Raw genomic sequence first — 17,578 nt, forward strand, 5'->3', positions numbered from 1 at the left:
TAAGAGAAGTGCATTAGTCATCGAAAGTGCTAGAAAATACCTTCGGTGACAATGTAATCGGATATGTTCAAGGGTTCAGTTTATTATGATGTGATTCACATAATTGAATTAAAATCACGCTGAGTATGACGTTTCTCGGTAATGAAATGATTTTAGAATTTCTATCGTTTTTGTGTTATATGTTAACACTGTTAATATAACTGTAGCACTGTATAACTGAAATACAGTTAGAGTTACCGATAAACACCATGCTTTTTTGTGATACTGCCTCCTCAGTGGAAAAAATAGCGAGGAGTAACCTCCTCAAATACAACCTTGGGAAAAAATTTCTTAACTCACCTTTCGTAAGGGGCTGAAGTGTATTTTCACATACTTTACGTTATTAACGGTAGAGAAATGTGAAAACAGACACTAAAAACTTTATGGCTTAATTGTTGTTTCACTACAGGTCTGCGGGAGAAAGATTTTTAAGTTCTAGAATTTTCATTCACAAGCCTGTAAGCCGACCTTCATAAAGTTATGTCGTGCGTGTTAGTCTACTATTTGCATCTATTTCCATCAAATTTTCATCCAAATCTTACACATCTTTCGCATCTTTCGCATGACATGAACGATCAATAATGAAAGTTTTTGCAGATTTCTGAGAAATACCTCTCAGTAAGGCCAAGTATAAGGCAACAAGGTATGGTGAGGAACAGTTCGATTTTCAAAAATAGCACACACCGAGAGTTTTTTTTTTTGCTGAATCGACTTATTTTTTCAGACGCAAGCAGAACAACTGACAAAACCATTTAATTTTTCTAAATTTTGAAAAAATTGAAAGATCGACAAAATATCAAGAAAATTTTTCGATTTTCTCGAATTTGTTAGACAGTAATGAACTAATACTGTCTAGCTGGGACATTTTTTGTTGAGATGGGAAGGTTGTATTTCGAGCCAAAGCCTAGGAAAATATCCGAGACGTCAAAAAAAAATTCCCCGATGCCAATCTATGAGCATTCCGTCAAAAAAAATTTCTCTTGATGTGAATCTTGTGAAAACATTTTGCATTTTTACATTTTTTTCTTGCATTTTGCCCGGTCTACAAAAACTATGTACTCACTTTGCGAAATCTTCGACCAATTGAAATCCAAGGGGTCTCCGAATACAGCTTTTTTGGTGTGGATGGATTCGTTGGATTCTGCTGAGTCATTTGTAGAAGAAGTTTGTTCTTCAAACACTTTCACCTTAGGTGTGGACCTCTGGGAAAAATCAAAATGCACTACACCGAATGGGGCAAAAGTGTATTTAGACAATATTCTTCTTACAACTAATCGGTTAAATGTGAAATTATGGTCAACTACTAGCCTCAACAAGGACAACATTTAGTAGTATCGATATGTTCGAAAAAGTTCAGTTGCGTCACTCCAGCAGTTCTTTTACCTCGAAAAATTGACGATTTTCAAAGAGGTCCGGAGGACGGCGCGATCCTGATACCTACAAAGTAATGGTATGGGATGTCATCACTAGGTACCTAGATTAGAACATTATAAAAATCGCCAAGGTTAAGTGGTCGCGCCGGCAACAGTATCACGTTTTCAAAAAAAGAGCTCAAAAATGACACCCCCGTGAAAATTTGGTCACTCTAGCTCATCCATATCAAAACTTTTGTTAGAGAAATTTTGTCTGATATTGTTCCCTGACCGCGATAAGTGTGATCTGTAGTCACGTTTTAGCAGTAAAGTCGACCTACGACGAAGCTGGAAAAACTTAAATTTTTTGATCGGCAATTGCGAGCGAAGCGAGCAGATTTCTTTGAATGTACTATTTGATGCTCGTGATGCATTGCAGTGACTTAAATCATACTATTTCAATCAAAATTAAACTGAATGTGAGGAGAATTACGAAACACAAGGAAAATAAGTAGGAGTGGGCCTGAATAAATGTCTACAATCGTGGAAATGTTTTCGAGATACTTGGAAATATTTGCCAGAATTCTCGAGCATCACAAGAATTGCGAAAATTCTCGAAAATTTGCAAAAAAAATATTTTAATGATTGCAGCAACTGGTTCGAACGATTTCCTGATTTTCATTCACTTCAAAAATATCTTCTTTTGTGGGTCCTGTGTAAATTTTAAACTTAAACTTCACTGGCTTTACTAGATTTATGTTTTTATTAGTTTTGGTTTCCCACTTCCAATCGCTTGTGGTTTTAGAAAAGTTATGTTGTTTGTACATGCCGGAGTTAATTGATTTTCATTGTTTAATAAATTAGAATTACGTTACATATCCTTCACCGTACCGTCCTTTTCAGCAATCTGCAGCAGCTGCCGAAGAGTCTAAAATAATAGTAAAAAAGAAATGTTTGGAACGATCGTAAGAGCAAAACAAGTCTACTCGCAATGCAACATACACAATTTTCGGTCGCTAATCGATGAATTAATCCAATTTGTTCATTTTCCTTCTCCTCATTCAAACTGGCAGCCTTTTGCATAATGGCAGCCATTTCCAAGATCTTTTCATTTTCTTCCGATTTGGCTTTCTGTTTCAACAAAGGGAAAAGAAATCGTTTTGTGCATCCAATGGCAATAATTTCGCTTCGATTAACTTACCAGCTCTCTCTGCAAATGAATTTCTTCAGCGGAAAAATCGAATTTTGTGTTCAGAACCGTGTGCTGTGTATGCTGTCGAAATTTCTGTAACAGAAAGAAAAGCCGAAATTGCAAAATAAAATCGATCGATTTGCCATGAAGCATCATTCTGGCAATCATTCATCGCTGATACGCTGACTCCACAAGAATCTAAGAAAACCCTCAGATCTGCGGAATCCCGTTAATACAGGAGGAACAATAGCTGTGATTTTCTGGTCGGCTCTCTTCTATTTGACGATTTACTTGACATTTTTTGAAAATCGTGACAAACTGTAGTAGAAATAGGCAAAAGTGTCTGCGCTGAGAGGTGATGTCCAGTCCTTTTTAAGGTTTGAAACATATGACAAATTGCTTCAAAAAACGTTTGTTCTGACTCTCGGTACTCGGTTATGTTTAGTGTACAGTAGTTTAAGTAGTTTAAACGGTAATTTAACGAAGTTGTTTGTGATATTTTTGTAGAGTAACTCAAAGTTTTATTTTATACAATTACAGCCTGAAGAAGCTCCCATTAAATGAGCGAAATATTGCGAAAATAAAAATTGTTTTTCTTCTGTGTATGCCGATCACCCATGTCAACAAACCAACAAGTTTGAATAAACTGAGCCTAAGCTGACCTGATTTATCGTTGACCTGACCTGAGTTTTACAAGTAACCTGACAACCCGAGTTCCGAGTCTGTTACCCACAGGAAGAATTTTAAAAGGAAAGGATGTAAGCTGATTAAGGCTTTAAACAAGCTGCACCCTCTTCTAAAACACGAAAGTCAAAAAACAAAGTCATTTTGCGTATTAGGTAGTGCAACAATATATGGCAATGGGTTCGGTCTCCAACTGACGAAGACATTGTTTCACTGTGCGTCGAGCAAAACTATAAATGTTTTAGTTATACTCATTCAAGCCGAACTAGCGAATCAAATTGAACCACGTGAATGAACTGAACATTATTACCGTCATAATATGCTCCAGAGCTCGTTGATCTGTCAAAGGAGAAATCAATTTCAGTTTACGTGCATTTCTTCATGTTTGTTTTTCAAATTCCTTACGATCATTCAAACACGCGCGCAATTCCCGATTTTCCATTTGGATTTCCCTTATGTGCGGATACTCATTGTTGATTGTTTTCACCAATTGTTGGTTGGTTGTTTTCCTGGCCAATTTATTCAGGGAATCGAATTCGTTTTGTAGACGTTTCAGTGTCACCAGATTCTCGTTGACAGCTTCGGACTGAGATACCAATGAATCTATAACGAACAGAATACATAATTAACATGATTGTCTGTCTGTACTACTGCAGAGTGTTTTGTCAAGACCTCCCAATACAATTCTGTCCCTTAATCGAAGTGCCATTTTTCGGGAATCGTCAACCAATTTGTCGATATTTGTTGACATCATTTTATGTGGTACCAAATTCAACGAATTGATTAAATTAAACAAATTTAATGGCCGAAAAACATGAGACAGGGTCAATGTTTGTTATCATTAATGATTACAATTGAAATTATGATCCCCTATTTACGAATTCAGTCAACAAATTTCAGTAAACAGAAATAAAATTGCTCGATATGCTACACACACACACTCTTAAACACAAAAAATCTGTAAACGTCAAATCCAATTTTGACATTTTCTGGTTCTGTTCACTTTTCGTGTGCTTTTTTCTTTTTTTAGATAAATTTGATGTATTGACAATAGATGGCACTACATCCAGGGCCGAACGGGTCGAAAGCTTTAAGTTTTAAAAGAGCAGAGAAATGAATAGTTGGTATGCATCTGCAATGAAAGTATAACCAGGTATAAACCAGGTATGGTCTGTAAGTTTGACATTCGACCATACCTTGTGTTGACGTTCATTGCGCATCTGTGGTGAGATAGAAGGATCATGTGAATGAAAGTTGGCTCATCTAAATTAAATTCTACCTATATGATGAACACATACTAAACGAGCTAATCTTGATCTACAGATCAAGTCCAAGGTTATTCGAAATGTCAAAAATCATCTACAGAGAACCCTAACCTGAAAGTATGTGCAGTGAAAATGAGCAGGTACTTTGCTTGAGTTTGAAAATAGAAATAAATGTTTGAATGGTTTGCATTGTGTTTTTGTTGTAACTTACACCATACCACAACAATTACAATTTCACTTTTTATGCATTGGAAATGTATTAAATTTAGTGTTTTTGTTGATCCGGACAAAACACAAAATTAAACGGCCCCTCACAAATTACAATTTTTTTCCACATAGTTGAGGTTAGGGTTCTCTATGAATGACGGTGTAGCTGTCAGTGTTCGGGTTACTCGGACCTATATAGGTCTGTTCCAAAATCATACGAATTGTCAAATTTCATCCATAGAGACATAACCTCATCAATATTTATATATGAAAACCGATCTCTGTGGATGAAATCGTGTCCGTCCGGCCAGTCGAAATTCGTGTTTACAGTTACTTGGAACAAACCTATTGTGGCAGTGCAAAAAACGTGACATGACCTCGGACATGACATATTACACTTTCGTGACTTGTTTATTTGTTCGTTTATTAGATGTGTTTAGAACTAGAAGAGGAAATATAACCAGCCAAATATTTTAAAATTTTCAAATTATCTGTCTGAGAAGTTGGTAATTTTGTACAGAAGACAACTTTTCTATGGGAAGAATTACCAACTTCTCAGACATATAATTTGAAAACAGGCTGGTTATATTTCTTCTTCTCTATGATTACTAACGGTAGACCAAAAGTGTTGCATTGTTGCATTTTTGTAGTATTTCAGTACAAAATTTTTTGAAATTGTTGTATTAAAACAACACGTCTCCTAAGGGTTAAGTTTCGAGTAATACTAGGTTTCAAGTAAACAGAGCAAAAATTGAAAAAAAAAAACAATTTTGTCTCTCTCACGGAGTACTTTTTTGGTAAGTGGAAATCAAGTATTAGCCTACAATTCATAATTGCGGACCTATAAGGAAGGAAAAAATTTTCGTAAACAAAAGTAGGAAATTTTATTTAAATATTTACACGACTTAATGACGTAAGTAGTGTATAAAAAACAAAAACAAAATGAGACCCGTACGAGGCGTGTACGCAACAGAAATCCGAAATTTCTTTAAATAACTACAAAAATCCATTTAAGCGTTTCTTTGTATTATCTTTCACTAAAATTGCTCCGAAAGTAAGAGTTTTTCTAAATGACTATTTATACACTGAGCAACAGTCGTTTCACATACCTTTTGTATTCGAATTCGCAATGTCCTGACAAACTCATAAGCCCTGTTTAGTTCCTGCGGGTCGAAAAGTTGTACGTGATAAAATATGAGGGCATAAATCGCATAAATGGTAACACCAACCAGTTAAACAATTTGATTTTAGTCTGTTCGTTAACGTGTAATAAACACTCCAGTCGATTGCAAAGTAAAAAAACACAATTAAATTTTACAAATATCTTGACATAGTAAGTACAACTCATTGTTTTTTACGATTTTTTTACGATAATTTAATCAAGCCAAAGCACCTAGTAGGGTAATAGAAAAACATAAAGTGGTATGCGAATATATCTTTTTTTTTAATGTCATTACAAAACTATAATTAAGGCTGATAATGGTATTATTGGTATCAAAATACTACTCTATTTGACGTGGTACCCTGCTAACCTCTATTAACCTGCAAGGTGCTTTGATCAAGCTTTTGAGGCCTGTGCGTTTCACCTCAGGGGTATAGTTTATTTTAAAAAAATCATTAGATTTTTCGTTTGAGGGAGTGTGCCTAAAATGAAAATCAAGGCCACATTACCTCTTTGAATTGCTACAGCAATTCTTTTAATTAGGGAACTCTGTCCTCCTGGGTTACCATTTTAATTTTGCTTTCGATTTTTGTAAATAAGTTTTAGGCCTACTTCTCCAAGAATCCCTGAAGTTTCCGAAGCAACAGGAACAAATATTAACAAATCCTTCACACCACTGTTCTTCTGCTTCAGCCTGACTAAGATCCATTTTGACGAGTGAGAGTTTGTGATCCTAATGCCGAAGGTAATCTCAGCCAAGGGTGTGACACTATTTACGCAATTCGCATGTATTTTTTGTCGAAGTGTCTAGGTGGTGATCTCAGCGTATCTACAGAATGTAACATAACGAAATTCGGAATATTTTCCTTGAGTCGTTAGCGTTCATTTAAACGTGCATTTATTTTTGCTGTCAGTTAAACAAACATCTCTTTATTGTCAAATCAGCCTGAAACATTACAACTTTTTACCTGTGCCGGTTAATTCTGATATTAGGTCAAAAGCCCATTTTGGTTGGTCATGTGGAACCATGTGTCGTGCTAGACGTTCAACGCTGTAAGTGAAATTTGCCGCTTTCTTTCTATATCCGGCAATTTCACCATCCACCAGCCATTGCGTAGTTGGAGCCGTCCTAAACGTATCAGACCCATTGAAAAGCAGTTTTAGCAAATAACTTTCGATTCCCTTAGGACCACAGAGTAAGTCTAACATTCCACTGTAGATGTGCACTTTGTAATTGTCAATGAGAACTTCCAACCATGGTGCAACCGAAGCCAAAATATCGTTCGCCAAATTACCCAACACAGGGTTGTTCTCGTCAAAAGCCACGAAAGTTCTGTCACCGACATTCAGATACTTTGAGATAGTTGAGTTAACCAAATAGTTGCTTACAATATGAATTGTCTCATCGTAACCATCAGGTATCAAAAAGTTGTAGGGCGATGTGAATCCAGTCAAGTTGTTGAACAAACAAGTTCGCGTGTTAATCAGAGAAAATGTGTAGTAAAGAGCAGCTGCATATTGTTCTTGTTCGATGAGTGCGAACGCATTACTTTCATATTGATTGAATATTTGCAGTGCATTTGCGTCAATGAAGCCCAAATTGTGGAATAATTCGCCGAAAGCAATTTGATTAATGGGATCCGTGACCCCGTTGCCTATCGCGAAGCCTTTCAGATTGATGCGATCGTTGGGATTTTGGCTATTTCTGTTCAAATAAATCGTATAAGCTAAAGATGGTACGTACTTTCCGGCGTAGGACTCTCCGGAGATGTAAAATTCGTTCTTTCTTAGCTCCGGGAACAATTGGAGAAATTGACTGACGGTGGAGAACAAATTTTTTCCAACATCCACTTGATTCGTTAAATACCCATCCGAACTGTTTGTAAAGCTGAAGCCAGCGCCCACTGGATTGTCGATGTACAGTAAATTAAGATTTTCATTCCATGGGAGAGTGTTGTCCTTATTGACATAGATTGGTCCGTTTTCCATGAACAGTCCGTATAACGACGAAGCACCAGGACCTATTTAATGGGCGAAAGTTGTAAATGTAAAGTCAGTAAAGACAATGCAACAACAGAACATTTAATGTTCGTTTAGTGTGCGCAATTGACCTACCTCCTTGCAACCATAAAATTAGTGGAGCGTTCTTTTGGTTGTTTTTCGCAGGGAAGAACCAGAAGAACATATTGGAATCGAACCGTTCGTCAACAGTAAAATAGCCGGAATAGCTTTTAATTTTCTTCTTCAACAGTTCCGGTTGTCTAACTTCTGCTAAAAACTGTCCTTCAGCAATTTTTCCTCTCTGAATGTATCGGGATAAGAACAGGGGAGTTCTTGAGTTTACATTTTCATTCCCGAAGACATTGTCTTCTGATGACGAAGAATCACTTTCCGACGAACATTTAGCAGCAACGATTGTTCTTTAAAGAACAAGAAATTCAAATGAATGATATTCCAAGAAAAAAGTGCCGTTTTTATAGGAAAATTTTTGAAGATAATCACCATCTGATGATGTATACAACCAAATTGATAAAAGAAAATTTTCATTCATTAAAATATAATTACAATAAGTGCCTAGGTAACTGACACTCAGATTTTGCTTTGATAGTGAAGACGTGGTTAGCATTTATTGATTATTGAAATCAGTCATCGCACGATATCTTTGGCGAAATATTTTAACATTAATTGCAACTGTTCGAATTTGCCTTTTCCTTTTCTATTTTTACTTTACCATTTATCGGTTCGATGAAAAAGATAAATTTTACATGTTGAAAATAGTCCGGGATCTTGTGTAGAGGCAGCATGGTTCTCGGAGAATGAAACTCAACGAAATAGAATAGCATCCCTGTACTCGACGCTTTCCTATTTCTAGACGTTGTGTCACATTCGTGTGTTTATGATCAAATACATCTTTTATTTTCTAATTGACGCCGGAACCTCAAGCCTCTTATTCAATGACACTCACTTAAGACTGTCCACAAGATTGTCACTTTTGAAGAAAGTTAAAGAGTTAAGTCGAAAGCTTCATCAAAATTTTAATAAGCGCAGATCCACAGAGACAAATTTAGTGTTTAAGCAACGCACTTCAAGCAAAAGTGCTTCGATTGACACCTGCCAAATAGAGTACTATTTTGTATGAAATTTTATCCCCACTCTTTTTACAGTGTAAAATTTTGTATGGAGCACTGTCAAGTTTCAGTACCCTATTTAAAATACCACTTTTGCTTGAAGTGTGTTGGTTTAAGCTGTTCATTCTGAACCAATTTACTTTGGAAAAATACCACACAACTAAAAATAATTTTGCTGCATCTAACTATAGACACGTGCGATGAATGTTCATGACGTGGATTTAATTGAACATTTTGATGGAAATTAAAAATGTTTAGGAAGTTAAGTCACCAAAAAAAAAAAAAATCTCCTTAAATAGGGCAGACTGCTAAACTGTTTCTATAATTGATGTTGGTGCAAAGTCATGAACTGCTTCGTTTAGTGTTAATACACTTTGAAAGATTAACTTTACCGTAGATCAAATCCTTATCAATTTAGGTAATCGCCTACCAGCTGTGTCAACTGTTAAAGAAAGGTTGTATATTGTTGAGTTATGGAGCCCGTGTTACAAAAACTCTGAACTACATAGCTAAGAATTAGAAACCTTTGTTTCTTGGAGAATTTTTAGCCCCGTACGAAGTACGAAGGGGCTTATAGGATTACGATGCCGTGTGTAATTGATGGAATTCGAAGCAGACGGTAAGGGCAAAGTGTTTGCCTATGTTCATAGATGACGAATCCGCAATAAAAATTTTGGCCGTCTGTCCGTCCGTCTGTCACGTCGATATCTTGAGTAAATCAAATCTGATTTCAAAAAAAAATAGTCAAAATATTGAGGCTAAGTTCGAAGATGGTGGTTTTTTGTTAATATCTCGAGTAAAATTTGACCGAATTTCATGATTTTTTTTTTGTTTGAAAGATACTAACAAATGTAAAGCAGCCGTACTATTCCACCTCCTAACAAAATGGCCGTCGGCCGCCATTTTGGATTTTTGTAAAAACAATATAAATCGATGAAAATGATAATTACAAAGTCACTGATCAGTTGGAAGTGTAGTTTGTGTTACATTTGAAAGGAACGTCGTACAGGGCTTCGTAATTGCGCTATGCGCAATTTTTAAGACGTACACATTTCATAAGAATTTTACTTTACCGACGTTTACGGCCGCAGTAGACTTACGGTAAGAGTAGGGCGACGGACGAACTAGGGTCACGTGCGCAATGGATTTACGGGTTTGTACGGGGCTCAGTCGCAGCAAACGCTCCTACTGTTCTGAACGGCTCGTTTAAGACGAATCTACACATGGCTAAATAGTTGCCTACATTTCGGGGCAAAAGTACGACCATCATTTGGTGTTAAAATGTGTAAAATGTAAAATAAACACTGACATAAATTGAATTAATTTTTCTTCGCAAAATATAAGGCTACTAGAAAATTCAGGTCCCTAGTCAAATCACGTGCTCCTGCCTACAATGTCGAGTCTTAACACACAGGCACATGGGAAATAACCATAGTAATGAAACCACTCACCCCAGATGAACTTTAAGTAAACGGGTGGGTGAATGGAAGCGATTTGAGGCTGCGTTCTTACAATTTTCATTTTGATTACTTTAGCGCATTTACAGCGTGTCCATATGTGTCTCAGATAGGGGGCCGTGCCTAGTCTTTTATACGTTGCGATTTGGCAACAGACCAAATACAACACTAGAACTCACCCACAGCGCAAGGCTATTAGACTAACCTCCTTTCACCTGTTTATTAAAGAACCAAAAATGCAACCTCCTTTCTTGAATTTATTGGAAAACCACAACGTTAATATTTCATTTGTTTTTCAGTAAAATCAAAGGCCAGACTGCAATATGAAGATTTGCGTTCTGTTATCGTCTTACGGTGGAGTCGGTTCATCATTTGAACACTATGAGTTGTATCAGAACCCAGGACTCTACGACAAGAAACATGTCTATGAGCAGAGAATCATAGCCAAAAACAATGCCAAAGAGGAAATCGACCGAATATTGCAGGAAGGATTTGATTTAATTTGGCATTTTTTGTGGGGACCAGTAAATGAGGACATTGCCGGTGTAAACGAAATCAAGTATTTGGAGACGAAGAATGTGTCGATGATTGGGACATCATCAAAATTTTTATCTTTAACAAAATTGGATTACAAAGAAGCTATGGCGTCTGCCAATATTAAAACACCAAAGGGAATTGTAGTTAAAGGGGACGACGAGTCCTTAGCTCACTTGGAGTTAGGCCATCTAACGTTTCCATTGATTGTGAAACCATCGGTAGGATGCGGAAGTGAGCACATGACGGAGGATTCCGTTTGTCATAATGTCGTGGCACTGGAACAGCAAGTTAAACTATTGAAGTCCAAAATCAACGTAAATTACGAAATTTTAATCGAGGAATTTGTTGAGGGCGACGAGGTTGCTGTAGTTATTTTGGAAACAAAAAACGGAGTAGTAGCATTGCACCCAACGATTTTTGTTTTTCCGGAAGATTGGCCACCGACAAAAAAGTTTTTAGATTTTGATGCCAAGTTCGTTGGAATTGAGCGCGGTGATATCATTCACAAATTGTTCGATGGAAATACAGAAATGAAAGAAAAAATTGAGGAAACGGCCATTAAAGCTTACGAAGAATTGGGTGTACTGGGAAGCGGTTATGCAAGAGTAGATTTTCGTGTCAAAGGATCAGAGGTGTATGTATTGGAGGTAAAACAATAATGTTGGCTGTGCGGTGATTGATTCTAAATCTCATCTCCATTCTTTAGATTAACCCTTGTCCAGCATTTTTTGCGGAGCTTGGTAATAGGAGTGGCGACGATTTCGTTATCGAATCAACATTTCCTGGAGGACACGAAAATTTGATTGAAACGATCATTTCGTCCACGAGACGTTTTGATTCAATTCTCAAAGAATACAACGGTGTGACAGCAAGCAATTATGACGCCACTATTGAAGTCAAAGGGAAAAATCTGTTTGCGATTTGGGAATGTCTAACCGATACATTTGATTATGGTGGAACTGTTTTGGATTTGGGATGTGGAACGGGCTTGGTGGGAAAAATAATCAAGAAAAAATATGATGCGAAATTGACTGGAATTGATTTGTCGCCCGAGATGGCTAAATTGATCGATAATTATGAAGAACTTCACTTAGGGTACATGGAAAATGTTGTGGTAGAATTGAAGGCAAGGTCCTTCAATCATATTGTAAGTGCCGGTGCTCTAGCGTTTATTGATCAAAAAAGTTTCGTAAATTTGTTCGTCCGACTGTTCTTCTTGGCGACAGATTCACTCACTTTGATTATTGATGAAATGAGCGACGAATTTAGAACAGATTGTGCCGTGAAATACAACGTTATGTTATTCAATCATGCGGATACAGTGAACAATTACTCCATACCAAAGGGATGGAATTTGGTCTACAACAAACGAGCATTACTTTGGACATCGCCTAGAATTGGAACCGATATTTATGGGCTCGTTCTTCGTTACGAAAGATGCACGCGAGTTTAAAATAATACTGACAATGATACGTCAATAAATCAGCTTGGAAACATGAGAAAATTATTCCAACCAATCCTTAATAAATCCCTTTGACCACACATCAGAAGAGGTTTTGAGCAAAGCCGAATTCTACTTCTACTGGCAAACTTCTCCAAAGCTTTCGATACGGTACAAAACACATGAAAAGCTGTTGGAAAGGCTTCGAACTGATTTTAATTTTCTGTAAACTTTGAAAAGGTCGAAAAATGTGTCCCTTTCCAATATATAAATTCAACGGAACGGAAGTATTAAGGCAAAACACCGTATCGCAATGTTTGTGTGCTTTCGAGAGCTTTCGAAAGCTCTGCGCTTCTTTTGGATTCCATTGCGAAAGTGGAATATTTCAGTAGAATACTAAAGAATAAAATGGAAATTTACGTGAGCTTCCCAAATACAGCCTTGTAAAGGACGACCCTCCTCATATGAAAACTGTAAGCTCTTAGATTTTCGCCCGACTGAAGAATCTCTACTCTCTGACCAAACTACAACAATATCTCTCTCTCTTGGCAGACTAGACTAATAATAGTAAAATCGCTTAAATTCATGCGTTCTCCGCAAAGTCTATGGCTTTTTTGTAAGAAAAACGTAACACTAGTCTGATCTTTAGGTACTTTTGTTCTGGCTGTTGGGGCAATTCCAAGTCAACCAGAATGACACACCAAACAATCGAAAGTGAATTTGAAAATGGTTACCGCTACTAGGTTCCGGTGGTCGGCCCTGCCATTTAATTATTCAAAATTTATTTTGCTTTATTGAACAATTGATATTTCAAGGGAACTAGACAAATTGCTCTGTTCACCCATGAATCACATTGATGCAGACAAAGTACACATCGTCGATGAACCATTGGATGCTATCAATGTGATCCGAGAACGATCTTTGCGTGGTCAGGTGTACGATGAGTCTTTCTACATTTGCAACATTTCCGATATCGTGAAAAAACATCGCATCTGGAAACAGTACATGCCCAGAGTTATTCCATATTATGGTGAGTTAATCAATGTTTCAGTTCGAAGGGTCCAGTTAGAATCTAATTACTCAGAACCTTCCAATTTTTTGATTCCAATTACAGCTGTGAAATGTAACGACAGTCCAATTGTTATTGAAACATTGGCTCTTATGGGTGTCGGATTTGATTGTGCATCACGAGGTGAGATTTCCAATGTCATGAATTATGACGTAGACGCCAAGTCGATCATTTATGCGAGTCCAACGAAGCCAATCGCTCACCTTAAATATGCGGCTGCGATGAATGTTAATGTGATGACAGTTGACAGTGATTCTGAATTACAGAAAATCCGTGCTCATTATCCCAAAGCAAAGTAAGTCTGAATTCACAGTCATTCCGTTTAGTGTCCATTTTTCCTCCGTGTACATGAAAGTTGGCATTTAATACAATAGAGCACTGTTTGATATGACAACTGTCACGTACACGTAGGCAAAACGGAATGAAAACGGCCACCTTAAGCAGTTACTGTAACATAGCAATGCAACGCGAAAGAGACCTGCCTTGATAGCAGTGATGTTCGTTTGCAAAAAAGTGGAGCGCTGACATTAGTAATTTTATGCAAACAACATTCACAGTGTTAAAAGAGACTCTCTTTTAACACTGTTATGACTGTTATGACGAAAGAGAAGAAAATATAATTCGGCCCAGCTATTTTAACTTGCCTTGAGGTTCAAAATTCATATGAAAATATTCAAGGCGAGTTATACTTTGTGGGTATTCTTGCTCTAATCATAACAGGAGAGTGATCTGTCTGTAATACATTTTCGTTACAGTTTGCTACTACGCATTCGATGCGATGCAAAGGTATCTTTGAGCCCACTTGGTGATAAATATGGCTGTTGTCCAGACACAGAAGCTGAACACCTAATTGAATTAGCCAAATCAATGGATTTGAACGTATTTATCGATACATCGAAAGGATTTGCTTGCAAATGATTTTTTTTTTCTTACTAGATTGTTGGGATTAGTTTTCACGTGGGTTCTGGTTGCCAGGATCCACCCGCTTATTCAAAGGCAATTCATGCTTCACGCAAGCTATTTGATTTTGCTGAAAATCTAGGATTTCATTTCAATATTTTGGATATTGGTGGTGGTTTTCCCGGTGATAATAATACTAATATCGAATTGGTAAAACTATTTGCAGAACAAATCGCTGCTTTAACAAACAATTATTCCTAATTCGCAGATTGCAACCATTATCAATGATAGTCTCGATTTACACTTTGCATCGTCAAACGTAACGTTTATCGCCGAGCCGGGTCGATTTTACGTAGCATCAGCATATACGCTTGCTTGCCAAGTACATTCGATACGTGAAATTCGTCAAAATGGACAACTCGACAGCATGATGTATTATGTTAACGATGGCGTTTATGGATCTTTCAATTGTAATTTGACCGATCACAAAGCCATTTATCCGCTCACTTTGAAGGGTGACAATGAAAAGATGTTCAGAAGTACAATCTGGGGGCCCACATGTGATGCACTCGATCGGGTAACTACACTACACACACACCCACAGAAAACCAATCCATTGGAAAAACGTTGTGTATTTTAGGTGTGTGAAAACATTTCAATGCCACGTCTTGATATCGATGATTTTATCATATTTGAGAATATGGGCGCTTACACATTGCCAATGGCAACCAACTTTAATGGTTTTGCGTTGCCAAATGTTGAATATTTTATCGAACGCAAGCATTTGAGGAGCTTATTTCCAAAAGGTACCAAATCCATTTGATTGCTCCGGAAAGCTCTGAGCCAAATAAAAAGTTAATTGAGGTAAATAAAACTTTGGAATTCGGTTACTGTTGCATCATGAGGTTCTGTTTAAGCTTTTCTTCCAGAAAATACTTGCTTTCTTTCTGAAACAAGCGACCTCCATCAGCGAAATAGGTGGTTCCGAATATTTAATTGATTTTGACGCAAAACTTTTTCACTTATTGTGGTAAATTAACAGAACTTTGAAGATAATTAAGTTAACAGAGCTGTCAACGGTAACGACAGACCTTAATCTAAGATTTGCACGTATGGGTTACTTCGACCAAGGCTGTAAACTTTTCCACACAAATAAATTCAAGAAAATCGAATTTGTATGGCGTGATGAATTTACAGCCTTGACTTCGACACAATTTTTTATTCTTGTGAGGTGGCTACCAGTAAAGTTTTAATAACTCAACCTTTCTTTCATCATAAGTAAGTTGGTTGGTCCTAAAAAGTAGTTGAAGAAACCAAAATCAAAATCTATACCTTCTCTTATTTTTAACAAAATTTACTATTTTTGTCATTAACGCGAAAATAAAAGCGTCGTTCAATCGACTTAACAGTCATTTATTTTTTGATACTCGTCAAAGGGTTTCCACAACAATATAGATCATTTAGAATGACTTTTGAAGTACTTAGGTGTACATTCAGAGTTACATTTTTACAACAATAAGAATCATGAATTGAATCAACTCATCATTACGAAGTGGTGAAAATCAAACAGACGAAGCAAAATAATAATCGTAGGAGCCACTGAAGAAGTATACACAATGACTTTCTGTGTGTTGGTTTGTATAGGATAATAATATTTCACGATCCCACATTAGTGTGATGCAATACACATTTATCTAAACAATAGATAAATGGCGACAGGTCAAATTCAAAATTATATAAACCGATAACCGACGTGTCAGTTTTGGAACTAAATTATTTTGGTCGTTTTAATCCTTTGGCCGTAATAAAAATGAACGCGAACATATCTGACGAATTCCCTGAACATCCCGAAGAAACGAACAAACCAAGGAAGAAGAAAGTTAATAAGGCTAACTGGAAGAAAAATGTCGACAAGCTGAAAATATATTCAGCAAAAGCAGAAAAACAACCAACGATCGCGTGTGCTCATAACAGCCATTGATGTGAAAACGCCAGACAGACGAAGACCTGGCCAGGGGAAATCGGATCGTTCAACGAAAAACATCAGCAGCACCTTTCATATTCAAACAACAAAAGGCCCCGTGAAAGTTTGTCGAAAAACTTTCTTAAGCATTTTGAACGTTGGTCGACGGCAGGTCGAAAATGCTGCGAATGACAAATTAAATCTACGATTTTCCACTCCCGAGAGACGAGGAGGTGCTAGACAGCGAGCAGCGGTGGTATTACGCCGAGCTAAAGTTATTGCCCACATCAAAAAGTTTAAGTGCCGTAGCATTCATTACGGACGCAAAAAGGCCCCTCTGCGAAAATATCTGCCAAGCGAATTGAATGTGCGCAGAATGTGGAAAATGTTTTGCGAGGAGGAACAGTCGGAGGAAACTGAAGATCAGTGTGACTATTATTACTACCATCAGGTTAGAATTTATACTCTCGTGCACATATCCATCTGAAAAGTATTTTTTTCTTATTAAGGTTTTTACGGGCACGTTCAATCTGGGCTTTGATAGCGTCAAAAAGGAGACTTGTAACGACTGCATGGCACTATCCACAAAGTTCAAGGCAGCTACTGACATAAACGTTAAGAAACGTTTGATTGCTGAGCGAATGGTTCATGTATTCAAGGCGAACAAATTCTTCAAATGTCTGAATGAAAATCCACCCGAAACAATCAACCTCAACTTCGACCTCATGCAGAACCAGACTGTGCCGAAAACCCAAATCAACCAGGCTTATTATTCCCGTCAGGTGTGGTACTACATACTTGGAATAGTAATCCACACACCGACTAAAGAATTGAATCATGACACAGTACATTTTTTTCGTTGGTTGGAAAGTGACGGTGGAAGAGGCTGTGACGAAATCAGCTCGTGTCTATGGGATTTCTTTGTCAAGTGTATAAGACCCATGTGCGTGGCGGACAATGTTAAAACAATTCGCATGTTCAGCGATAGCTGTGTTGGACAAAACCGAAACTACTGCATGCTGAACCTGTTTGGTGTGATTGCGTCGCAATTCGATTTGAAAGTAGAATGGTACTTTCCTGTGCGTGGCCATTCATACATGCCTGCAGATAGGGCTTTTGGACTAGTCGAAACGCAATTGCGAGATATGAGCACTGTGTTGTTGCCGGAGGAATATGACGAAG

The 17,578-nt window shown here is 37.3% G+C and overlaps 3 protein-coding genes across 6 annotated transcripts in view; 1 reads left to right on the forward strand and 2 right to left on the reverse strand.

Moving 5' to 3' along the window:
* Positions 1-8,328, reverse strand: part of LOC119084195 (vitellogenic carboxypeptidase-like) — an 18,273-nt gene extending 9,945 nt beyond the window's left edge. Inside the window, exons 1-2 of one of the 2 annotated variants that reach the window (XM_037194073.1) lie at positions 8,017-8,328; positions 6,822-7,922 (exon numbers count right to left, since the gene is read on the reverse strand). In XM_037194073.1, coding sequence (XP_037049968.1) covers positions 6,856-7,922; positions 8,017-8,086 — 1,137 coding nt within the window. In that variant the 5' untranslated portion in view covers positions 8,087-8,328 and the 3' untranslated portion in view covers positions 6,822-6,855. Of the gene's footprint in view, positions 1-6,164; positions 7,923-8,016 lie in introns of those variants that run through there. The other variant, XM_037194072.1, reaches the window with a different exon arrangement.
* LOC119084196 (FGFR1 oncogene partner 2 homolog) lies at positions 2,226-4,224 on the reverse strand. The gene is made up of 6 exons (XM_037194074.1): positions 3,940-4,224; positions 3,673-3,870; positions 3,578-3,606; positions 2,593-2,676; positions 2,394-2,522; positions 2,226-2,319 (listed from the first exon to the last, which is right to left on the reverse strand). The coding sequence occupies exons 1-6, from the start codon at positions 4,019-4,021 to the stop codon at positions 2,263-2,265; spliced, it is 579 nt and encodes a 192-aa protein (XP_037049969.1). The 5' UTR covers positions 4,022-4,224; the 3' UTR covers positions 2,226-2,262.
* LOC119084190 (ornithine decarboxylase 1-like) lies at positions 5,973-16,844 on the forward strand. Of its 3 annotated transcripts, none has more exons than XM_037194064.1 (9): positions 5,973-6,072; positions 10,786-11,670; positions 11,730-13,494; positions 13,579-13,828; positions 14,289-14,412; positions 14,470-14,643; positions 14,702-15,010; positions 15,074-15,297; positions 15,351-16,844. In XM_037194064.1, exons 3-8 carry the CDS (start codon positions 13,308-13,310, stop codon positions 15,254-15,256), a joined length of 1,227 nt encoding a protein of 408 aa, XP_037049959.1. In that variant the 5' UTR covers positions 5,973-6,072; positions 10,786-11,670; positions 11,730-13,307; the 3' UTR covers positions 15,257-15,297; positions 15,351-16,844. The 3 variants fall into 3 exon arrangements, with proteins under 3 accessions (XP_037049959.1, XP_037049960.1, XP_037049958.1); XM_037194065.1 differs by having other exon boundaries at positions 15,363-16,844; XM_037194063.1 differs by lacking the exons at positions 13,579-13,828; positions 14,289-14,412; positions 14,470-14,643; ... (1 more) ...; positions 15,074-15,297; positions 15,351-16,844 and having other exon boundaries at positions 5,977-6,072; positions 11,730-12,640.
* The last annotated feature ends 734 nt before the right edge of the window (positions 16,845-17,578 follow it).

Source organism: Bradysia coprophila, unplaced genomic scaffold (genome assembly GCF_014529535.1).
Source record: "Bradysia coprophila strain Holo2 unplaced genomic scaffold, BU_Bcop_v1 contig_732, whole genome shotgun sequence".
Taxonomy (NCBI): Eukaryota; Metazoa; Arthropoda; class Insecta; order Diptera; family Sciaridae; genus Bradysia; species Bradysia coprophila.